General features: G+C 41.6%; 3 protein-coding genes and 1 non-coding gene across 7 annotated transcripts; 1 reads left to right on the forward strand and 3 right to left on the reverse strand.

Moving 5' to 3' along the window:
- Nucleotides 1-856: 856 nt before the first annotated feature.
- Nucleotides 857-7,724, reverse strand: LOC146491517 (cyclin-Y-like protein 1). Its single transcript, XM_085152631.1, has 10 exons — nt 6,771-7,724; nt 6,490-6,564; nt 6,366-6,400; nt 6,114-6,214; nt 4,869-4,904; nt 3,323-3,374; nt 3,122-3,241; nt 2,846-3,012; nt 1,769-1,931; nt 857-1,576 (listed from the first exon to the last, which is right to left on the reverse strand). Exons 1-10 carry the CDS (start codon nt 6,928-6,930, stop codon nt 1,460-1,462), a joined length of 1,026 nt encoding a protein of 341 aa, XP_085008757.1. The 5' UTR covers nt 6,931-7,724; the 3' UTR covers nt 857-1,459.
- Nucleotides 7,725-8,338: 614 nt separating this feature from the next.
- On the forward strand, nt 8,339-10,641 carry mettl21a (methyltransferase 21A, HSPA lysine). 2 transcript variants are annotated; one of them, XM_085152637.1, is made up of 4 exons: nt 8,339-8,755; nt 8,856-8,980; nt 9,076-9,187; nt 10,198-10,641. In XM_085152637.1, the coding sequence occupies exons 1-4, from the start codon at nt 8,743-8,745 to the stop codon at nt 10,593-10,595; spliced, it is 648 nt and encodes a 215-aa protein (XP_085008763.1). In that variant the 5' UTR covers nt 8,339-8,742; the 3' UTR covers nt 10,596-10,641. The 2 variants fall into 2 exon arrangements, with proteins under 2 accessions (XP_085008763.1, XP_085008762.1); XM_085152636.1 differs by having other exon boundaries at nt 8,341-8,980.
- LOC146491519 (cyclic AMP-responsive element-binding protein 1-like) lies at nt 10,590-16,426 on the reverse strand. 3 transcript variants are annotated; one of them, XM_085152632.1, is made up of 8 exons: nt 16,268-16,426; nt 15,271-15,368; nt 14,150-14,296; nt 13,927-14,027; nt 13,575-13,714; nt 12,863-13,036; nt 12,599-12,752; nt 10,590-12,500 (listed from the first exon to the last, which is right to left on the reverse strand). In XM_085152632.1, exons 2-8 carry the CDS (start codon nt 15,355-15,357, stop codon nt 12,356-12,358), a joined length of 948 nt encoding a protein of 315 aa, XP_085008758.1. In that variant the 5' UTR covers nt 15,358-15,368; nt 16,268-16,426; the 3' UTR covers nt 10,590-12,355. The 3 variants fall into 3 exon arrangements, with proteins under 3 accessions (XP_085008758.1, XP_085008761.1, XP_085008760.1); XM_085152635.1 differs by having other exon boundaries at nt 16,101-16,424; XM_085152634.1 differs by having other exon boundaries at nt 15,271-16,424.
- A 3,171-nt stretch (nt 16,427-19,597) lies between these two features.
- On the reverse strand, nt 19,598-19,670 carry trnar-ccu (transfer RNA arginine (anticodon CCU)). The gene has a single exon. It is a non-coding gene; the product is annotated as a tRNA-Arg (tRNA).
- Nucleotides 19,671-23,780: the final 4,110 nt, after the last annotated feature.

Genomic DNA, 23,780 nt, shown 5'->3' on the forward strand with positions numbered 1-23,780 from the left:
TGAAGTATCAGGACTAAACATTATCAGCAGTTGAACATAAATTTGTGTCCTTAAGAAACAGGAAAGAAATCCAAAGACCTGACACAGGAGCTGAGAGATGCCTCTGGACTTTCAGCTGTCTGAGTGTCTACAGCCATCTGTGAAACACGGTGGAGGTTCTGTCAGGGCTGCATGTCAGCCAGTGCTGTTGCAGATCTTGTCAAAATTTCTGAATTAATAATTTATCAAAGTACCATCAGATATTGATCCACCATGCAATATTATCTGGAAAACATGATTAGCAACAGCTTCATTTTCCAGCACAACAATGATCCCAAACCAAAATGCCAATGCATTAAAATCCTACCTGGATAGAAAAACACACAGTGGAGCACTATCAGTCATGGATTGGCCTCCCCAGAGCCCGGACCTCAACATTATTGAAGCAGTGTGGGATCATGTTGACAGAGAACGGAACAAAAGGCAGAAACATCCAAAGAAGAGCTTTGAATGTCCTTCAAGAAGCCTGGAGAACTATTCCTGAAGACGACTTAAAGAAATGACAAGAAAGCTGCCTAAGAGAGTTCAGACTGTGCTGAAGAATAAAAGTGGTCACACCAAATATTGACTTTCAGGTTATTACTGTATAAACTCTGTTTTTTCCTTACATGCTGCCACATATTATACACAAGACCTTATATCTTATGCTATTAACTTATACCTAATATGCGATGTTTGGTTCTCAAAGCTGTGGGCAAGCTCTGCACCGTCACCACCTCTGTGCTAGAGGTGCACTGAAATGATCAACTTGAGAGAGCTCACATCTTCCACAAACAAAAAACCACCATGATACACTTTCCCACTTAAACAGCATGAATTTGAAACAGCAAGTGAAATTTATTTAAATTAAATAAAATCTTGTACATTTCACAGCTATAGGGGCCTACATAGTAAGCAAAATAAAGTCTACTCTTTGTCCATGTGCAGAACTACACCACAGGGTAGCTCCAAAACAGTCTGTCATCATTTGAATATAGGAGAGGGAGTTTGCTTGGTGGAAGAAGACGGCCATAGCCATTTCCTACTCCCCAAAAGACTGGATGATGTAAAAAAAATAAAAAATAAAAAAAATTAAAAAAAAGGTTATGTGTGGCTTCTGGTAGTGCTTTCATGCTGATTCCTTCCAGCTGTGGACATCCACCTTTAAAATACAACATATTTTTCACCATATCACCATGCTTTAAAGGCAGTTAGCCAAAGTTCCTTGTAATGAACACATAAAGACTGATTTCATTATATTGTAGTGATACTTTACGGTAAATCATTTGTTCCTCTCCAAAATGAGCACATAAGCTTTTGTAATGAAACTTATCAGCTGCTGATATTAATGCAATCTACTTTGGAAATGTCTCTCAGCATGTGTGGCATCATATCCTGTAGATCTTGCAGTCTGCTCCAATGATGGATGGCTGTCACAGACTTAAGAGAGTACGGCCTGTGCAGTCTTGATGCCAACTAGGTTGTCTGCACTGACAGACCTTCTCATGGCCGATTTACTCAAGTCCTTATACTTGTCCTCACATAGCCTGGAGATAGCCTACAAAAAAGAGAAAGATAATAACAATAAAAAAAACAATAATAATCAGAAGAAGCATCAAACTGTTACGACAGAACAAGCAGAGCAGCCACAGCATAACAAGTTCTACCAACATTTACTTTATCAGTTCAGCAGTTGGAATATATACATTTCCAAACTGCAAAATAAAATCAGCCCTGGAAAATTACTCACCTCTAGTTTTTGAGCCCGCTTGGTACTGAGTGGCTCCAGAGGGAAACTGAGGTTGTTGTCATCAGCCAGTGAGCGCAGGTCAAAGTAGTACTTGGCGTAGACGCTGGCTGGGACATTAATGTTGAACTGGAGCAGCTCCAAAAAGTGACGCTCCATTTCATTCCTGCAAAACAGTTTGGAAAGGTTCACGATCTTTTATTAAAAAACAAAAGGTCCTTTCCAGGCTGCAGGAACCTTTTGAGGGCTTTCCTATAACTCTTAGAGGTGGTCCCCACTTTCCGTGTGTTTGCACTGTGTGAACTAGAAACTACACTGCTTAAAAAAATTAAAGGAACACTTTGAAAATGCATCAATCTCAATGGGGGGAAAAGCACGTATCTATACTCTTATGCACTGGTATTCAGAAAAAAAATCACAATGTCACTTTGATGGAAATGAAAATAATCAACCTACAGAGGGCTAAATTCAAAGTGAAAATGAAACAGTGAGTCAAGTGAACGTGCGGGCCAGGCAATGGTATCAATTCCTTTAACCTCCAGGAACTACTTGCATACTCTTGCCACATGAGGCACTGTTGTGCACCAGGAGGAACCCAGTACTCACTGCAACAGCGTAGGGTCTGACAATGGGTCCAAGGATACCTAATGGTAGTCAGGGTGTTGTTGCCTAGCCTGTAGAGCTCTGTGCGTTCCTCCATGGATATGCCTCCACAGACTATCACTGACCCACTACCAAACCAGTCATGCTGAACAATGTTACAGGCAGCAGAATTTTCTCCACAGCTTCTCCAGACCCTTTCACATCTGTCACGTGTGCTCAGGGGGAACCTGCTCTCATCTGTGAAAAGCACAGGGCGCCAGTAAAGGACCTGCTAATTCTGGTACTCTATGGCAAATGCTAATCGGGCTTCACAGTGCCGGGCAGAGATCACAGGGCCCTCTAGAGGATGTCAGGCCCTCAGGCCACCCTCATTAAGTCTATTTATGATGGTCTGGTCAGAGACACTGACACGAGTGGCCTGCTGAAGGTCATTTTGTAGATCTGGCAGTGCTATACAAAAACTACTGTAATACTTACATGTCCTCCACGGTGATATCTTTGAGGATCTGGCAGTAATCGACATTCCACACAGCCTGATCATCCCAGACCTTGGAGGCCAGTAAGATGGCACCAAGAACAATGCGCTTCCAGTTACAAGGACAAATATCCATCTCAGCATACGTTAACAGCCTTTCCAGATACACCTAAGGCAGAAGGAACCCATCCATTCACACAAGCAGAAAGGGTGATAGTTCTCAATACTTCTTTACATCATTCAACACTTTCTGCAGTGTAGTGGATGTTTGAACTTACCAGAGTGACGATGGCGCACTCGGCGGTGAGCTGAGCAGAGCTGAAGAGCGTTCTTATGAAGCGGTAGATGAGTTTGTGTTCTGGGTCCACCACAGAGTAGTCATCTGGAACCTTTTCTCGCTGTTGGGCAGAAGGTCATCATCAGTGGTCCACTAATATAGCAAATATCACTGCTTGGTGTAATCAACCATCTCAACTCACCGACAGTGGGTGCTTCTTCTCGTCGAATATATCCAGCGAGCGGTTTGAATCTCTGTAGATGCAACAAGCCACTGTTAAATATACGTGATATGTAACTTCTCATGGTTTGAAACTACCATTGCTTATTCACTGGGGTTTCATGGTGTTAGATATCACAACAGTTATTTATCTTTTGTTGAGTTCTACAAATACTTTGTATATTACAACCACTGATGTGCAAATTAACAAACATTTTGTTTCCTATATTATTAAGTATCTGACTCACTGATGTCCAAAAAACTAATTTGATTTTCGCACTGACCATCAACACTGGCCACCTGCTGTGGAAAAGTATTTGCCCCCTTCCTGATGTCTTAGCTTTTATGTTGTGTATTTGTCACACTTAAATGTTTCAGATAATCAAACAAATTTTAATGTTAAAGATAGTAAGTGCATTTAACATCTAGTTTTTACGGTAAATGGAAAAAGTTAATACAAACCTACCTGGTCCTATGTTAAAAAGGAATTGACCCCTAAACCTAGTAAGTGGTTGTCTGTGAAGGTTCTCAGTCATCCAGGTCATCGTAGTCAAAGGAGCTTGCAAAGAAAAGCGTCTGGACTTCTTTAAGTTACTTGAAGACGTTTGACCTCTCATCCGAGAAGCTTCTTCAGTTCTAAGGTCAAATGGTGGAGAGTCCCAGATATACTGTAAACCTAGTGCGAGTATCCCCCCACAGAGGGACAAAAGGACCCCCTGATGATCCTCTAATCGCCTGAGCCAAGGTGTGAAACTGGGTGTGGGTCCCAATCAGCCAGAGTTTGAGCTCACCCGAAACTCCATATTTCAGGACAAATATGCAAAAAACTAAGAAATCAGAAAAGGGCAAATACTTCTTCACCACATTGTATCTATTCTTTGAGTTGCCACCACCAAGTGCTATGACTCTGGCCATAAAACTCAAAAACCATACTTGACCTAAATTAGGCAAAGCTGCATCCTTGGATCACTTCCAAGAACATGACTTTAAGGAAAGTAGCTCCTACTTTCCTTAAAGTCGTGTTTTGACAGTTACTACATTTGAAATGCAAATAAATTGCATTTCAAACTGAGATGATGCAAACAGAAAACTCAATTTTCAACCTATTATGTGCAGACATGAGATGAAAAAAAACCTGTTAATTTTTAAAAAAGCAATCACAACCTCTTTTTTTATATATTTCTTTGCAATTCTGACCTGACGCAAGCCACCTTCTGGTTTGTTTGTTAATCAGAGCTAAATCTCTGGCTCTCATTATCAGTGATGATCTTTAAAAGCTGTACCCATCTGGCACTTAATTTGATATCCACCTTCTGCATACGTCTGTCATTCATGCATGATGTATTTAGCAGTAAGACAAGGCAAGTAGCATTTCCTATAGGACTTAGGCTCCTTTTTAATTACTTCATCTAAGTATTAAAAGCAGTCTTACAAACTTGATGACTAATGTTTGTAAATATCTAAGTACTGGTCACAACAATGAAGAAAACGTTGCACTACCAAGAGACAATACGTCTGACGTTTCCTACCTGTTTTTTATGTGGTAGTATATGGCCAGTGCAACACTGCAAGAGACAGAAATCAACAAAGAATAAAACACTAGAGCTGGATTTTCCCTTTTACAGCTTTTTATTTTTACTTCTACTTTACAAATAGATATTTAGATCTTTACAACTGCAGCTATTTGGTGACTTTAAATGTTACCTGCAGTTCAGGACAAACAAACAGAAACATTTTTCAAATAATTAAACAGTAGACTGACAACATGTCAGTAACATAATTGTGTATAAGAAGAGGATCTTAAAGAGGGCGGAGTTTCTCAGACGTAAAGATGGGCCAAGGTTTAGTAATCTCCAAAAAAACCTATGTACAAATTGGGGAACAAATTCATGTACAGATGAGGAGACTTTGAATATCTAATAATATTCAGTACATAGTGATATTAAACAATTCACAGAACCGGAAGAAATATCTGTGCACAAAGGACAAGGCTAAAAATCAGTGCCCGTGATCTTCAGGTGGCACTGCATTAAAAACAGGAATATCTCTGTCATGGAAATTACTGTATGAGCTCAGGAACACAAATCACTGTTAAAGGGTTACCATGCCATCCACAAATGGGGGTTAAGCTCTATCATCCAAAGAAGAAGCCATATGTGAACATGATCCAGAAACACTGCTGGGGTCAAATCTCACTAAAGAGGAGCAGAACCATCCAGCTTGCCTCTTAGATGGTACGAGGGGTACATCAGTGCCTATTGAATTGGTAGCTTGGACATCTGGAAAAGCACCATCAATGCTGAAACGCATATGAAGACTTTAGAGCAAGATATGCTGCCGTCCAGAGAGCTTCTTCAAGGAAGTTTTTGCATATTTCAGTAAAACAGTGCTAAACCACATACTGCATGTATTACAAGAGCATGACTTCCTGGTAAAGAAGTCCAGATGCTGAACTTTTCACCAGCTGAAAGCAGCAGCTAGAATCTTATATCAGGACATCATTCCTCTCCCAAATGTCCAGCAAAGCTCTCTTTTTAGTTTCCACACTTTTATTAAAAGAAGAGGGGATGCTACACAGCGTTAAACGTGGCCATGATGCTGCCACCACATTCAAAATAAACATCTGATAAGTTTAAAATGTTTTAAAGTGAGTCAAAACTGTGTTTGTGGAATTTGCAAACCATTGAACTGTTTTTAATTCACATTTTACACAGCGTCCCAACTTTTTTTGTACTTGCGCTTGCAGCAGTACTGAGGTGAGGGCGGTCACTTACCATTTAATAGTGCTCTTGAGATTGGGCTGGCTGACTGTGCTGTCATCGAGGAATATGGTTGAACACGAGCTGTACTTTTTAGAAAGGAGTCCCGGGGACATCTGGCATCGAAAGCGTTACAATGTTTAGAGACAGAATGGAGGGGAAAACGGGTTATAGAAACACATTCAACCCCAGAGAAATGAGATGTATGACTGTGAATCATTTCAGCAACAAACAGACCCACGAAGAACACGCAGAGCCGTAACTTACGTGATTCATGTAGTTGCTTTTCCTTTTCTCGCGGACTGAAATTGGATAAAAAACACAATCAACGAGATGTAGGAGTTTCAGAAGAGAATGGGGTAAAATATTAAAGCACCAGAGAAATACTGACCATCTGTCTGAGACTTGTTGAGGAATAGAGTGCTTGCTCTGGGGTGGTCGGATGGGTTGGCCTCTTGGGCCAGCTCTGTAGAGGGAAAATGTTAAAAGTCTTCATATAAGACTACAGTGTTTGTCTAGGAGCTGCCACGCTGCTGCTGATTTAATGCTAAACAGCTCTTAAAGCATGTAAAACATTTAAACTGAATCACTTGCAGTAAACCGGCACCATGACAGGGCAACATCACTGCATGCAATCACATCTCCAAAAATAGCAAACTAATCTTCACACACCATCTGGAAGCTCCCTGTCGCTGATGTGCTGCAGGTATGTCCCAGTGTCCTCGCTCACATCTTCAGTAGTGGTGATGGGACACTCCTCCAGCTCCACCTCTCTCCTGTGGATCTTGGGGCTCTCTCCAGGAGAGATGCAGCAGGACACCGAACCTCCCATCGCTGACCTGCAAAAGTCCTGCAACAGCCAGCACCGCTTTCCATACAATTGAGGAGGGACCACCTGCTAGTCTGGCAATTCTGAAGCTGCAGGAAGGTCTGCAAGATCTTTAAGCCAAACCTTACAAGGGGTTGTTAGGAAAAAATACATAAAACACTAGTTTTGCTCTGCCTTGGCGAGATCGGGTTCAATCACAACCTGGAAGTGTTCGGGTTGTTTGAAAATGTGCGTGTTGTGGACCAGCACAGCCCTTGTGTTTCTGCTGCAAAGTGAACGATCTCGCTTCAGAGCAGAACGGGATCTATGCAAGGACAGCCAAGTAAGTATCTGCGGTATGTGCAGGACGGCTGACATATTCAGGGTGTGTGCGCAACCCACGGATGGCGCACTTTAATATGAACTGCGTGCGTGGGCTGCATGGTTTTGGGCTGAGAATAACCGCTACCAAGTCATTTTACGGAAAACAGTCTAATGAGACGAAGTCAGGCGTTCCTCTGCCTCCCTCCATGGCTAGCCGGCTAACGCTAGCTTCCGCACCTCAATCCACTGCTGGCTTCTCCAGCAGCGTGACTCAATCCATTTTCACTGCGGCTCAAGTCTGTGTAACCGCTGCGGCCCTTTCAGCGACAGCACCGGGCGAATTCACCAGCCGGAAGGGTTTTTAGATGAAACGGGGAAAGTGAGCGGCCAGCGGGTGTCAAAGCGGTGGCCGGAGGTGGCGTTCATCTCGTCGCACTAGCGGGACACAAGCTTTAGATGTCAAAGCGACTGTAGCAGGTAAGTTCAGAGGTAATTTCCTGCTTAAGGGTTTCAAAGTAAAAGTCCGCTGGTGGAAACGCCAAGACCGTGTGAAACTAAAAAAAAAAGAAAAAAAAGATTTAAAAAAATAACTAATACAATATTTATTAAAACTATTTAAGCTATCTTCTTAACATAAAATAAAATAAAAGTGTAAGCTGTTGAATTAAAAATAAAATAAAAAAACTTAGTGAAAAGAAAACTGACTTGTTGTTCATATAAATAAAAACGTTTATGCTGAACACTCTTTCTTAACAGACACCTATAAAAGATAATAAGTCTTAAAATAATTTAAGCAACATTTCAATACAGTTTTCATACGTTTCTCTTGTTTTATCTATTTATTTGTATTTCCGATTTATTTCCAAATCTTTGCTCAAAAACACCATGCATGTAATAATTCAACAACCTTTTCAACAACTAGGTTTCCATTTTTGTCTAATTTACTCAGCCAAGGGATGTTTTAGTATTTTTTGTGCATTAGTTATTTTCAGTATTATCAATAGATAGCTGCCATGGACCCGTAGCTGCAATAGATGCCAAAAATGTTTTTTTTTTTCTTTTTTATTTCTTATGTCAGCACAGAGCGAGTCTCTTCACGCAGCTCAAAAACCCTTTATTTGCAGTACACCGGAAGCTACATCGCTGCTATGTGTTTCTACCTTTACAGACCTGCGGGTTTTTTTCAGATCACGCCCCCCTCGATTCTAGCTAAAACACAACCCCGTTAAGAAAATCTTGCAGACACGCCCATCACAAAGACTTACTCTTTTCCCATTGGTCACTTTTAGCTGGGCTGTTACGTGATTGGCTAGATTTGTTCGTTGACGTCAACACGGGTTGCCGTCTTCAGTTGCCTGAAAGCGAATCGGTCTCTCGCGCTTCAGTATTTATTAAAGAAAACAAGCCAACTATCAACGCTAAAAGTTGGTTAATATACCATAAGAACATTCTTTAACAAACGAATTAAATAGTAGCTATATAATAACTCCAGAAGATGGCGGAAACGAATCAATGAGCCAGCCAGGTACGAGGGAAAGCGTCGAAGAAGAAGGAGGAGCGCACTGCGCATGTGTAAACGAGTGTGGTTTTATTTATTTCAAACATGGCTCTCGTTCCCTATGTAGAAAACCCACTGCCCGTGCTTTCCAAACTCCACAATTCATCAGCACAGTTTAGGTTTGCCAACCGCGACCTCCGACTCGCTCAGGACTGGAAAAAGCTCGGTGTGGCGGCGGTTGTGTGGGATGCGGTAAGTTACAACAGTGGCAGCAGTGCTTAGCTTCAATAATTCTTCCATGTTTCATTAGATTTATTCATTACTATTGCATTTGTGTTATTGCCCAGGCGGTGGTCATGTGTATGTACTTGGAGCTGGGAAGAGTGGAGCTAAAGGGGAAGAAAGCAATTGAATTGGGAGCTGGCACTGGTCTAGTGGGCATTGTAGCAGCTCTGCTGGGTGAGTGCATAATTACTAACCACCAAAAACTGGAGGTGGTCGGATCACTCCAAACATCAGTAGTATCAGTACCAATGCTGCTATTGGTATCAGATCGATACTAGCCCAAAATGATCAGCACTTTGTTTCAAACCTTTAAGTTCAGTATGTACACAAAAGAACTGTGTTAAATAAATTAATATAAAATAATGAAAAATATACACACATATATAACACATTAAAACAACAGAAGTTGACCCAAGGTGCTTTAGAGACAGGCTCATTTGGATTCCTTGTCTCCAAAACTAGTTGTGTGTGATATCAAATAAATACAGGGCCAATGCTGAAGACACCAATGCTGATACTTTTAACCTGTGAAGGCAGCATATAAAGGTCAGAGCAGTGTTATTATTTATGATAAATTGTCATCAAATTCTGATCACATTTTAATTATCGCTAAATCACTGCAATTTTTACTTTCCACAATAATGAGTTAACACAAAACACACCTTTCAGCAGTGTATTTTGAAACTGTTTTTTTTTTTTTTTTGAGGCCTTGAATTTAAATATGCATGTGTTAAAACACAGTAGGTCAGCTTCAGTTGTTTAAATGTGCTGCAACAGGCTATAAATCACAGACGTCACAGTATGTATCGATCCTATTGTGCTAGTATCTAAGGATATTAATACCATCGATATTTGGATTAATCTGCCCACCTTTATCCAAAAACGGAAGGTGTTTTTTGTTGTATTAACTCATTATCGTGGAAAATTAAAATCAAATTGATTTAGTGGTCATTAAAATTTGTTCAGGATTCATCTCATAAATCATGACACACTACTCTCCGCTACATAATCTCCCTTCATAGGTTTAAAGTATCCATATTGATAACAGCAATACTGGCCCTGTATTTACTGTGTATCAGACCAATACCAAAATTTGCAGTATCTCATAGCACTATCAAAAAGCCTTGAGAGTGCGGCGGGTGAACAAGGAAAGCTGTGATAGTCCAACTCTAACCCTTCCCTAGGTGCCAGAGTGACCATCACTGACAGAGAGCCTGCGCTGGACTTCCTCTCCGCCAACGTGAAAGCAAACCTGCCACCAGATTCCCAACAATCAGTGGTGGTCTCCGAGTTGACCTGGGGCGAGGGCCTCGAGCGATACCCAGCCGGAGGGTTTGATGTGGTTCTGGGTGCAGATATCATTTACCTGGAGGACACGTTTTTGCCTCTGCTGGAAACGCTGGAGCACCTGAGCTCAGACGCCACTGTGGTGTTACTGGCCTGCAAGCTCCGCTATGAGCGAGACACAAACTTCCTAGGCATGCTTAAGCAGTGCTTCACTGTCGAAGAAGTCCACTACGACAAACAAAGAGACATACACCTATACAAAGCTTGCAAACTGACACGGAGGAGAGACTTGTGACCATTTGTTTGTTTTAATATATGAAATAAAATGTTTTAAAATCAGATTACCAGAAACACATTTATTAACAGCTGCCAAAAGTGTCATATCTGAATAGCTCTAACGTAATGCACTGTATTATTATACAAGTTGTTGCTGACATTTAGAAATAGTGAATACAAAAAAAATAAATGAGAAGCAACATAAAAAGCATACTATATCATGACTATACATAATACCTAAAGAATACAATATGGCATCCCATTATCACAAAAATATTTTCTTTTAGAACGCACCAACACCACCTGATCTTAAAGTCATTTCACAAAGTGGGTGCAGTTGAGTTGTATCTGGTGAGCTTTGATGCTCCATTTACAAAAAAAAGAAAAGTGATCAAACACATTGATGCAACAACACTTGATTAACTGCAGATGAGTGGTAGATTTACCCAGAAAGCGGTGAAATGCTGAAGGATTGTAAATGCAAAGAAAGTGCACATGCTAGCTCATATTACTATAAACAGAATTAAGAGACGGCGACCGAGGCCTCGACACAGAGGGGCCCGGTATGGCAAATTTCCCCCCTCCGATGTAATTCCATGATTCCAGTGCTTTATCCACTTGTCTCTGAACTCTGCTTAAAAACTCTTTCATTGCATAACAAGTAAGGCTCATTAAGGTTTTGGTTATTGTTCAAAAACAATCCATGAGTCTATGGAGAGAGAGAGAAAAAAAGGTTTTGCTTACAGTATATAATCTCTGATAAACGGGCAGCAGCTTATTTATCCGTTATTCCCACTTCTTGTACTGTCGAAGGCCTATTTTGTTTTTGTTTGTTTTTACCACCAAACTGGTAATTACGAGGACACCATTACGCAATTTTCCACTTAATGTCTCTGAAGCTTTAAAAAAAAAATGAAGACAAAAAGTCAACCCCCCCCCCCCCCCCACCCCCCCCCCAACTTCACTGCTGCCCAACTTCTACCATCTCCTCACTGTGCTGCAGTTAACATGAAAAAACCATTTTACAACTAAATGGTTAGCTTTTTGTTCACGTTGTATAAAAGCAAAAATATACTTGGGTAAAACAAAGAAAAAAGAAACATGGCATTGTAGAAGCATAATCTAATTCAGAACAAACCAAAACACACATCTTAAAAGATAAAAACGTCCAAGACACAGGCCACCTATAAGTATAAGCATTAATAAGTAACAGATGTTAATTCGAGAGTTACAGATAGAAATGTTTTACGTGAAGTTATACTCTCCGAATGGAAAAAAAGAAAAAAGTTCCATCGTCATCATTATCGGTGGTGCTTGCAGTCGGTCCCCCCATTGCTGGTGATGTTGCCCGGGTAGTCCGGGCACCAGTGACTGGAATGCTTCCCTTCGGTGGTGTCCTTGGCGAGAACAGCTAGTTTCCCTGCTCTGTCACCTTGCCACACAGACCCTGTTTAAGTTGCAGTCTCCTCCACGTTCACTGTGAGCACCGCCTCATCCTTTTAATGGGGGAAAACTGGTGGTTGATTTCAAATTGCTCAAATGGGATGGGGGTTTTAAATTGCCCAAATGGGACAAGGTTTCAATTTACCAAAGTGGGATGGGGCTTTTGTTTTGTTATTTTTTTATACCTGGTGAGTCACGTTCACACATTTTTCAGCAGTTTTTAAAAAGAAAGCAGAAGAGTAGAAAAGAGGAGGGCGCATCCAGATGCATGGCTCTGTGCTGAGTCTCTGTACACAAGTGCTGGGGATCACCTGTCAAGCCACCGGCAGGTGTATTCTACTCTGATTTGTGGCAGTACAAGTCTTTGAGGGCTTTCAGTTCCTCAATGAGGGTTTTGTTCTGGTTTTCCAGCACGGCCACGCGGTTCTCCAGACACTTCACGTACTCTTTCTTCTTCCGACGGCACTCGCGGGCTGCCTCCCTGTGAGACAGGAGGATGCGGGTACATGAAGGTACAGCACATCAGCTTGACACCTACAGAAGCAATTCAGTACGAGTTACTAATTAACCTCGCCATACCTGTTTTTCATCAGTCGGACCTCCCGTTTGCGTGTGACTTCCTCAGTGGCTCCTGATCCGCTGATTGTGGGTGGAGTTGCCATGACCACCCCAGGAGTGATGGTGCTGGTGGGGGCTGTGCGGATTTGATAGGCCTGGACATCACCAGAAGCAGCTGGTGAACAAAGATAGACAAACAGTCAGTGCTTTATTCAGCAAAGCTTTACAAATCGTGTAGTTTTTGTGGAACTTCACTTCTAAACACTGTGGAAACCATTTTCCCACCTTGCACGACCACCTGGTTACTGGGCACGAGGATCTGCTGCCCGTCACTGGTCTGAGCATACTGCAGGATGGTGGCGCCAGGCTGGGCTGCAGCAGTGTTGGCCATGGTGAGTGTCTGCAGGCCATCCGTGCCATTATTGGCCAACTGAATGGCTCCACCCTGGGTAATGGCAACTGCAGAAGGATAAAATTGTGCATTAAGACTTTTAACCAATTGCTTTCTGTGTTGTTCTCCTCCATCCAATACTGTAAACATTACTAGATATGGGGCTCCACACAAACTGTCATATCACATATACTGTTTTTGTAGGAGGAAAAGAAGGAAAATACTGGACTTAACATCATTCATTCACAATATCCACAGGTTTTCCAAACTGCATTAAGTCAGTACAGGTTAAGGATAATCTTAACACTGGTCTTTAATGTTGGAAACATTAAACAGGGTCTGAATCAAAGCATCAAATGTGGCCTTTTTGCTGATTGGCCATCCCTGAAAAACAGGTTTGGGATTACTTGTTTAACATGAGCATCCACCACTGTAACAGCATGTAGAAAAAGCATAATAGGTTCCCTGTCTGCTTAATCTGGTCATTTGATTTAGTGAATTTAAATAGTCTCACTGCACGACAGCAGAAGTAGAATGCTTGAATTACGTTAACACCTACTTATTTTTAACAAAAAACACCAGCTATCTGTGTCTCAAAGTACTTACTGTACTGGCCACTGCTGGTCTGATAGATGGGAGTGGGCATGGTGACCGTGGTGATAGCAGGGGCTGAGTCATCTTCTGATTTCTCTTCCTCAATTCGAGGCACTGCTGGAGCATCTGATGATAAGTCATTTAAGATCTTTCTGTAAGAGGAACATTTGCAGAAAAATCTTAGCAACCTTTTATTTTCTCCTCGTTTCATATCTGCAAATAGTCTATTTATAGCTGATAAAAATGAAAGAGTGTCAGTCATTGTCTTCTAAGCTTTGAACACGTCATACAGACACAAAATGGAAGCAGTACAGATTAATGAGATGCTGTTTACATCTGCAGTTTCTCAGCGTGTCACACAGACCTGTAGGAAGGCCGCCTGGACAGAATCTCTCTCCTCTTCTGAGAATCTGTCACGCTGTCGACAGATTCCTGAGAGTCCTCGCTCTCAGCGACAGTCGAAATCTGTAAGGAAATCATCTCAAATTCAATTTTAATTCATTTACAAACTTCAAAGCCATCATGTTCAGCTCATATCCCCTACTGCAGTCATTACTTGCAAGATGAAGTTTCCCCTCTCCTCTTACCTGTACCGTCTGCACCTGTGGGGACTGAATGACCGAAGGCTGAGCGGCTTGGATCACACCGTGCACTTGGACTGTTTGACCATTGGGTAACTGGACAAGAGTGACTGTGGGACTACTGGAGGACACCTGGGCTGCTGCTATGGATGCCTGAAAATATAAAACACATTGTAAAACCACACATGTGCATAGTTACAAACAGCCCACAGCAACTGGTATTATTTTACTCTTGGGTAACCTCAATCCCATCTCAAATCCACATGGGCCTTCTGCTCGACCTTCTTAGATCGACATAAACAATTCATGGTGCTAAGTTTGGATATGTAAGATATCAAATACTTTCCAAGATATATACATATTTTAAAAATGGTCCGTTGACCCACTTCAGGTATGTTTTCTCACACTCTGAAATCTGAGGTCATGTTTGAACATGAATATCTCAAGGACCACTAAAGAGAAAAGCTTTAAATTTTCACTTTCTTGAATCATGAATAAGCATACATAATTTGGTACAGCAGATACAGCCTAGTATTGTGACGGTTTGCATGGTGACAATACATCAATACAGGAACACCAAATATCAATATCTTATTAAATTAAAATAGTCGGAGAACACTACGAGCTACCGTAGGCTCATCTCATGCATGATCCTGAGATAAAGCTAGCCGAGCAAACTTACATTTAATCAGCAATTCAGAATTTCTGACTTTGTAGACAGCAACACACATGTGCCGATTTATCTCAGTTAACTGCTGTATTATCAGAAAGACTGACCACATTCACTTACAGACCGATAACAGACTGATAATTTTATTTTACAGATACAGATATTTACAAAGTTTCAACTTTGAGGGCATAATTTCCAGTTGAAAAAAAAGGGATAAATCACAGTATTTGTTATTGCAATGCTCAGCATAACTGCAAAAACTGCTACAATATCATTAATGGGGTCTTTGCTGAATCTCACCTGTAGTATTTGATATATAAGCCATATACACCAAAATCTCACAGCACAAAACTTTGAAACGTAGCATTTTCAAACTGAAAATGGTCGAGCATTAAAACTTAAATTCATACTCCTTGCACTAGTTCTGCACTCTCTGCATGAGAATAAAAAGCACTACCTGTGCCAAGGTGATCTGCTGGGCCTCAGACTCCGAAACAGCCGTTTCACCACTTTGCTGTGTGTCTGCAGCCGCTTCCATGGTCATTTAAAATCTGGCTGATGGAGGGAAAACAAAAGTGAGAAACGGCTTATTTGTGAATGCAACAGCATGCTGGGAACACCAGACTCATTCAAAAACTTGCTCGGTCTTAAAGGAGGGTGTGGCTTAGCTTAACATGCTAGCATATAGCTCATTTTCAACGGTTTCCTTGTTGGCCGAAATTATTTTAAGAATGACCCAGGAGTGAACGTTATACTTATGGCTCAACAACATTAACGCGAACTGAAATGAGCCGCTACTTGTTTATCCAGGCTCACGCTTGCAGTTAACGCCGGAGGCTAAAGCTAAGGCTAGTGTTACCAAGTTAAGAGTTAGCGTGCTAGCTCTCAGGCAGAATGAGCATGCTAACATGCTAACGGGAGTGCAACACAAACTTCACATTTATCGTGTCTCAATTTCGGCTCTTTAATTTCAAATCCTGTCGCTGTTTAAGCCTTTGCTAAAAGAAGAAACCTGTAGTCCAAACAAGTCTGCACTAGCAATTTCCATTAGGTCGCTAGCTGTGGGTTTTTATGGAGGGAAATGTCTGCATTGTATGCTTTTTCTTTGCAACTAGGAGACATCACTTTCACTAACTAGTTAATTCACTGATATTGTTTTTTTTTATTAATATTAAACAGTGGTTTTACGTGACGTGGGTGTAACTTTAAGCGGCTAGCTGCTTCTGTGACTTATTTCTAGACAAGTTTGATTAAAAAAAAGATCCAAGCCCACTCCCACAATAATACCTATGTCTGCTGTGTTGCGAGCCTTGCAGAGACTGACTCATTTTGTGAGCCTCTGCAACACCGCCGCCATGATCTCTTTGTTGGCTCTGTGCGGATATTTTGGCGCAAATAACCTCTCTGGGCAGCCATCTATCTGTTTAGCAAACATCGGATGCGTATCCTCTTACCAACACGGACTCGCTTCGTCACTCCCGGGTCTACGGAGCTCCACTTTTATTCAGACCGACACGTAAGAGACCGCGTCAGGCTACACCTCCGTCGCGTCACCGAGAACAACAACACGGAGAGGAGGACGAGGGAGACGACGACAACGAAAAATCAGCTTCTCCGGAAGGACTCGAGTGGACACGGCGAGGGGCGGAAGTGTACGGAAACTGCCGAAGGACACGGGAGGGGGTAGGAAGCCACGGAGATTGACGAGGAAAACGACTGCCTGAACTTGTCCGAGCATGCGCAGTGTTTTCCGTTCATGAATTTGCGACTGGCTTGATAGGAAAAGGTTGGAGAGATGATTAAATTGATTAAAATGCATAAAATAGAATACGTAGGACAACATATATAGCAATGTGAATATTATTAATCCCATTTTGTATACAAGGACAGTCATTTGGTTTGCGCTGCCTGCTAGCATCTTGAACACTGCTGTTATGTGCTGGATTGTCTCAGGGGCATCTTTGCACAGCATGAACCTGGGGTCTTGCCTGGTGTGGTTGACCCCAGCCTCTATGGATGTTGTGCTGAGAGCTTGTTCCTGTGCTGCCATGATCAGTGCCTCTGTGCTGTCTTTCAAACCAGCTTTGTCCACCCGTTGGTAGGATTTCTTGACAAATCTTCTGTCTATCCATGAATGCTGTTGAATGCTCCAGATGCATTCATCTGAGTATGTGTGTTAGATAGAAAGCACTTGGATGTGAATGGGTAGTGAGACATGCTCAGTTAGAGCAAAAAAGGGACTTTACAATGCACCCTAAAGGGAGCAGCACAATGACGCATGTGTTCAGTGGAAGTTTGAAAAGGTGATGGACCCAACCAATCAATTTCTTTTTATTTTTAGTTCTTCTTTTTATTAAATTAAATGTCTCTTTACTTTTAAATTTGTTTTATTTTCTATTCATTTGATTCAATGTTAGTTTTAATTTATAAAACATTGATACATTTACAGTTTACTGATTGCATTTCTCTTGCGGTGCACATGGTGGCAGCAAAATCCTTCTTAATTTCTTTTCCAGCTCCACCTTCAGCATCAATGTGGCTCCCATAATGTTATGTTTGGCCACGTTTCCTTTTATTGTAGCTCAATATGATTAGTTATCTGTGAATTTGATTAGCGCTAACAGTGGTTTCAGCTTCGTACCACCAAACAGCAGTGTGATTTTAATGAGAAAACTCTGCTTTGTCGTCCCCGCTTTACTTATTATACTTATTTACAACCGCCCTCATTCGCATCACATTTGCTTCTCCTTGGTCGTTGACTCCTGCCATAAAATGTACTCATTAACTCTGTCACTTTGCGTGCAGGGACGGGAGCTGTTGTGAAACGGGTTCAAAGCTGTGGCAGGTGGTCAAAATCCTGTGGGGAAAATGAGACTTCAGACCAATTTATGGCTATAATCTCTATGTGCGAGGTCATTTCGGAGGCCTTTTAATACGCACAAGCACACACACACACACAGATGTCAAACATACACATCTTCACCTATTGAGTGATTGACTATGCCACTGGTGCAAACATATGCACTGCTGACCAAACCAATCTCCTGTCCTTTGCCATAAAATCAGCCCGAATAGAAGCTGCCAGCAAAAACCTTCCAAGCACCAGTAATGAACCAGCAGTCACCTATTCATTATTAAAACCTCTCATAGCAAATGTAATAAATATTTGTCACAAAGCAGCCTTTTTTATCTGATCCAGAGTCCCCGTTAAGGACTTGATTGGACATTGATTTCCCTTGATAATGACCACCACCATAGGATAGCCTTAGCAAACCGTAATTAGCCTGCATCAGCAGGTAGGCTTCATTAGTTATCAATGAATGTGCACTTGGCTTTGCAAGCTGTGCATCTTTAGGATTTTGTGTAGTGTTTCTGAGAAAATGAGTCTCTGTAAATGCCTGTGATTGTTTTGCATTTGCAGAAACAGATGACACACACACACAGCGCACCTAGAGAACATGAAATCAAGCATGTGCACGACAGTTTGAATATTTCCAAGATTTTTTTTTTATCGCACTTTGCTTGTTTGCATCATTCTTTCTGACACATGCATTAGTCACATTACTGAATGTTGCTACAGACAGGGAGAAAAACTGAATTATTTAATGATGGTGATTAGTTGCTTGACTAATTATTTAGCAGGGAATCTGTTACTCTTTACTTTATTTCCCTTCATATCTGTATCCTTGTCGTTACAATGGTGGATGCCATTAAATGTCTATTAGGCCTGGACAAATTGGACTGCTTGCTCCTGCAAATATCTAATTAGCCAATTGCACTTCAGCAACTCAACCTGCTAAGTTTCAAACTGAGCATCAGATAAAGAAGAAAGGAGATTTAAGGGACTTTGTTGGGGCATTTCAGAAACTGCTGATTTACTGGAAATTTTCCACACAACCATCTCTAGGATTTATAGAGAATGGATCAAATAGGAGAAAATATCCAGTGATCAGCAGTTCTCTGGGTGATAATGCCTTGTTGATGTCAATGGTCCTAGGAGAATAACCAGAGTGCTTTGAGCTGATAGGAAGGCAACAGTGACTCAAGTGACCACTCGTTACAACCAAGGTATGCAGAAGAGCACAACAAAACATGTCAGATGTTGAAAGAAACAGACTAGAGTGTCACACCTGTAAACTAAGAACAATAAACCGAGGCTAAAATTTACATGGGTTCACCAGAATCAGACTGGAGAGGAAAAACACCCCCTGCTTTGAAGAGACTCAACATTCAGATGGTACGGTCAGAATTTGGTGGAAGAACATGAAAGCACGAATCCATCTTGCCGGGTGGCGATTTAATAGTGTGGGGGATATTTTCTTGGCACACTTTGGGCTCCTTAGCATCAGCTGAGCATCATCACCTGAGTATTGTTGTTGACCATGTCCATCACACAGTGTATCACCACAGTGATCATCTTCTGATGGCTGCTTCCAGCAGGATAACACAACATGTCACCAAGGTCTGATCATCTTAAACTAGTTTCTTGAACATGTTAATGAGTTCTCTGCACTCAAATGGCCTCCACAGTCACCGGATATCAATCCAATAGGGCACCTTTGGGATGTAGTGGAACAAAAATCTCTGAGGAATTTTTCCAGCATCTTGTTCAATATATGGCAAGAAGAGTTAAGGGAGAGTCCAACCAGGTACTAGATATGATATGGCTAGTGAGTGTATGTAGGAACTTTGGCTGTCAAAAATCTTAGCAGAGGATGGTTTCGATCCACCGACCTCTGGGTTATGGGCCCAGCACGCTTCCGCTGCGCCACTCTGCTGAAAGGCACCCCAGATGGGACTCGAACCCACAATCCCTGGCTTAGGAGGCCAGTGCCTTATCCATTAGGCCACTGGGGCTGCACACAGAGAATCCAAACATGCTGCATATTGTTCAGTGTACAGCTGATCCATTGTGAATAGCAGCACAATGGAGCTGCTATTTGTTTGGTGGTGTTTCTGTTGTCTATGGAGATTCATAAAACCACACGAGGACCAGAGAGTAACTAAGATCTGGATCACTGGCTCTAGTTACATTAAGCTTGAACTCTTAAAGAATCTTTGAAGCATTTTGCTTCATTTATGTCAAAAGTTAAGTTAAAGGAGTTAAGACAATGAAAGGGGTTTCTTGCACACTTTGGGCCCCTTAATACCAACTGAGCATTGTTTAAACTCCACAACCTACCCGAGTATTGTTGCTGACCATGTCCATCCCTTTATGACTACTGTGTACCCATGTTCTGATGGCTCTTTCAAGTAGGATAACACACCATGTCACAAAGCTCAAATCATCTCAAAGTGGTTTCTTGAACATGACAATGAGTTAACTGTGGGGGGCCCAGTATCCATGGCAACCCCAGCCACGTGCTCAGGTTCACATGCAATTCAGGTAATTCAACCTACAATGAAAATAATGCAATATAAGGTCACGGGCCATCTAACAACCTTCTGATTGGTAGACTACCTGTTCTACCTCCTTAGCTACAGCCACCCATGAATGAATGATTGATGCAGAAGAATCCAAGAAAAATGCAAAACGTGAAATTAACATAAAATGTCCCATTTATTATTGAAAAATGCAGACAGAACATGAAACTACATTTTAAAGACACATACATCCAAATCTGAAAGATGATAAATTTTTCTTTTTGTGAAAGATGAAGCTAAAGAAGATACATAATGAGATATGAGAAGCTAGAACCAGAAAATGTGTGGTATTTTTGCCTTAAATACCACAAATCCACAATTTGAATCAATCCTTTCTTAATCTCACTGATTACATTTCTGTGACTCAATTAACCTTGGCTGCTTTCATCTCTGTATGAATAAACATGAATTTTTTCATATCAAATTTGAAAACAGGCACAATCATTCACTGCACAGCTCACTTCTTTGTCACGTAGCCATCACATTTTCTCATCTGCGGCATGCCTGGTGATTGTACCAAAATCTGAATCTGGCTGTTAACGCTGGTGAGCTTCAAATGCAGAATATTTGGTTGCGAAAGTAGAGCTTCACCGCAGCAACGACCCTGACTGTAAATCACTGCTGAAACACCCACAAACAACAGAGTAAAATGATGCCACAGACGTCCAAACTGGTGTAGGAGGAGGAGGAGGAGGATGGGAGATCAATCTTCAGAATATGAAGCAGAGATCTGACTTCAACCCGCAGCCCTTTCCTCTCCTTGCTTAAACCGAGCTGTCAAAGCCCCTGGCTTAACACAAGTCTCCAAAACCCCCATCGACAGCGAGCCCTTACGTCGCTCCCTCTTTGCCCAGTTCTTTCCTGCCTGTTTTCACCTCTTTCTCTGTTTCACTGCATATATACCTGCGTGCGAGTTTTTTAAAATCATGCAGTTGTATGAAAAATCATGACCCTTCCATCCTCACTCCCACCAAACCACGGCCTGAGGCGGTGCGTGTAACAAGCACACCTCTGAGCCCTGGCATGTTTCCTCTGCGTGGTGCTATAATATTGACTGAATTAATACCGTGCCTGATACAGTCTGTCAACACTGTTGTTAAATGCAGTACTCAATCAAACTGTGTGGAAATATCATACCTGCCACTCAACTGGGGCATTGTGGGAGAGGTCAGCTCATACGGGGCGTGCAGAGGGCCGCCATCCACGGAGGAGCTGAATATGAATACGGGGGGAGGAAGACATGCAGCGCATTTGAATACCAGTGACCTTATATGCATGCTTTTCATTGTAGGTTGAATTACCTGAATTGCATATGAACCTGAGCACCTGGCTGGGGTTGCCATGGATACTGGGCCCCCACAGCCTGTCTGTCTCTCGCTCTTTCTTGCTCTCTCTATCATGCACACATAGGCGACGGTTTGCAAATCTGAAGATGTGACTTTCAGAGATATCAAGTAAAATATTGTGGTGCTGAGGTGCGGTATCAAGCTGCAGCTGCCAGGCAAGAAAGTTATCTAACACGGAGAGATTGTGCTGACCCGGACCTCTCGCTAATCTAGGCTGTAGGCAACACCGTGTATTGGGCAATCTCAATCGATCCGTCAAAGTGTCAGCCGCCCCCACCTTTTCCCCCCATGCAAGGAATTTTTTCATTCTCTCTCCTCCCCCCGCCTCTTTCATCTGACCATCTAATCGTTGATGCTTTTTTATTCTTAAAGGTTAGATGTTTTCATTTCTAATCCCATGGCCGTAAATAGATTCATAAAGTTATCACCAACTGAATGTTTGCTCATATGTTTCATTTATCCATCCATCCATCTTCTTAATTAAGCACATATCTAAATGAGGGTGGTGGGAGGGTGGGAAGGTATCTTCTAATTATCCCTTTCTGTTTGAAGTCTGCTTAATAATGTGCAATCATGCAGGCTTTGAATGCAGTTGAAGGGTCCATGTGGACAGCAAAATAATGCACACGTAAAACAGCTGTCTATCAGCTGAATACAGTTTAGTTTTACATAAGCTTTAAAGAAATCAAAATCACGACATGCTTCAGGAACAGGAAGCCCAGACTGCAGTAGTTCCAGAATTAACGGGAACTACTGGCTGCAATTCTCACTAACAGTATAAAATATACAAGTAACTATCATGATGATTCTCATTGGTTTATCGATGTTAGCATTCTGGGTAGCACTATATCTTTTTGCTTGTTTGTTTTTATCTAAACCAGAAGTTACCTTGTTTGGAAGAGAAAGTGTAGCACCAATTTATCATTAACACCAAGCTAGCAACTTCATAGACAGTATAAAGCTATTGTGACATTGCAGATTGGTTTTGGACACTGTATTTTTAAGCTTCGGTGTTAGCATTTTGGCTACCACTGTTTTGGTTTTGTTGAAGGATGAGAAAGTGGTTTGTTAATTCGTGAGCTAATGCTAAGCTAATAACTTTAGCCAGTATAAAAACTGGACGAAGGTACGTTGCATATTGGTTTTGGACTTTTCATTCTGAATCTTCAACATTAGCATTTTGGCTACCGCTGTGTTATTTTTTGATTTGGATGAAAAGGCGGAGCACTAATTTATCAGCTAATACCAAGCTAGTAGCTCCATACACTTAGGACCATGACTAATCTCCAAAGGACTCTAAGTCTCTTTGAAACCATAGCTATTGCCATCACAGCTATTGGTCCTCAGACAGAATGCAGGTTTAAGACACTTCATTGTTGGTTTCATTTTTCTTCATTTTCCCAAAACCACAATATTAGTCAGATTAACCATTAAAATGATACAAAAGGCTCTGTCCAGTTTAATGACTCAATGAGGCCTTGTATGACTATCATCTATAGCTACCTACCAAGCTCAGTTACCCAGCAAATGAATTAGAATGGGAGAGTTTTTAATGCTGTTAAATATATTCACATGGGAGTCTGTGGGCATTGACTCTCTTTTGAAGCCACCATCAAATGGCCACTAGTACTCCTCTCAGGAGGTTACTCCCAGTTTGTCCCGAAAGGCTAAAGCAAGGTGTACACTGAAAGCATTATGCTTCCTGTGAAGTTAGAGGGGGTCATCTACTAATCAAATGGTCAGTGATCAATCCGGGGCTCCTCCAGTCCACATGTTGAAGTATTCTTGGGCAAGATCCTGAACCATGAGCTGACTAGATGCATCCAGTGTGTGTGTGTGTGTGAATGTCAGTAAAATTTTTAGAAATAGTGTATTTACTACCAGGTCATATGTCAATCAGTGGTATTCTGTACTCAGAATGGTAGCTTCTTCAGTTTTATTTCACTGATAGTAGCTTGAAGTCACCAAATGTTATTCACTTTACATGGTTTCTGATCGCTACATCCCTGCAATTCGCTTCCATCATAGATGCCAGTCAGCCAAAGAGATTAGATAATGGTTTCTGAGATTACTAAATCAAATGGGTATCCTGGTATCCTTCAAATGGATGGTCCTTTTTGTGGATTTCCCCTTACTGTATGGACAGAATTTTCTTGCTGAGCTCTAATGGAGGGATATATCGAGGTTTGTTGTAGGG

This window comes from Neolamprologus multifasciatus, chromosome 23, assembly GCF_963576455.1.
Source record: "Neolamprologus multifasciatus chromosome 23, fNeoMul1.2, whole genome shotgun sequence".
NCBI classification, from domain to species: Eukaryota; Metazoa; Chordata; class Actinopteri; order Cichliformes; family Cichlidae; genus Neolamprologus; species Neolamprologus multifasciatus.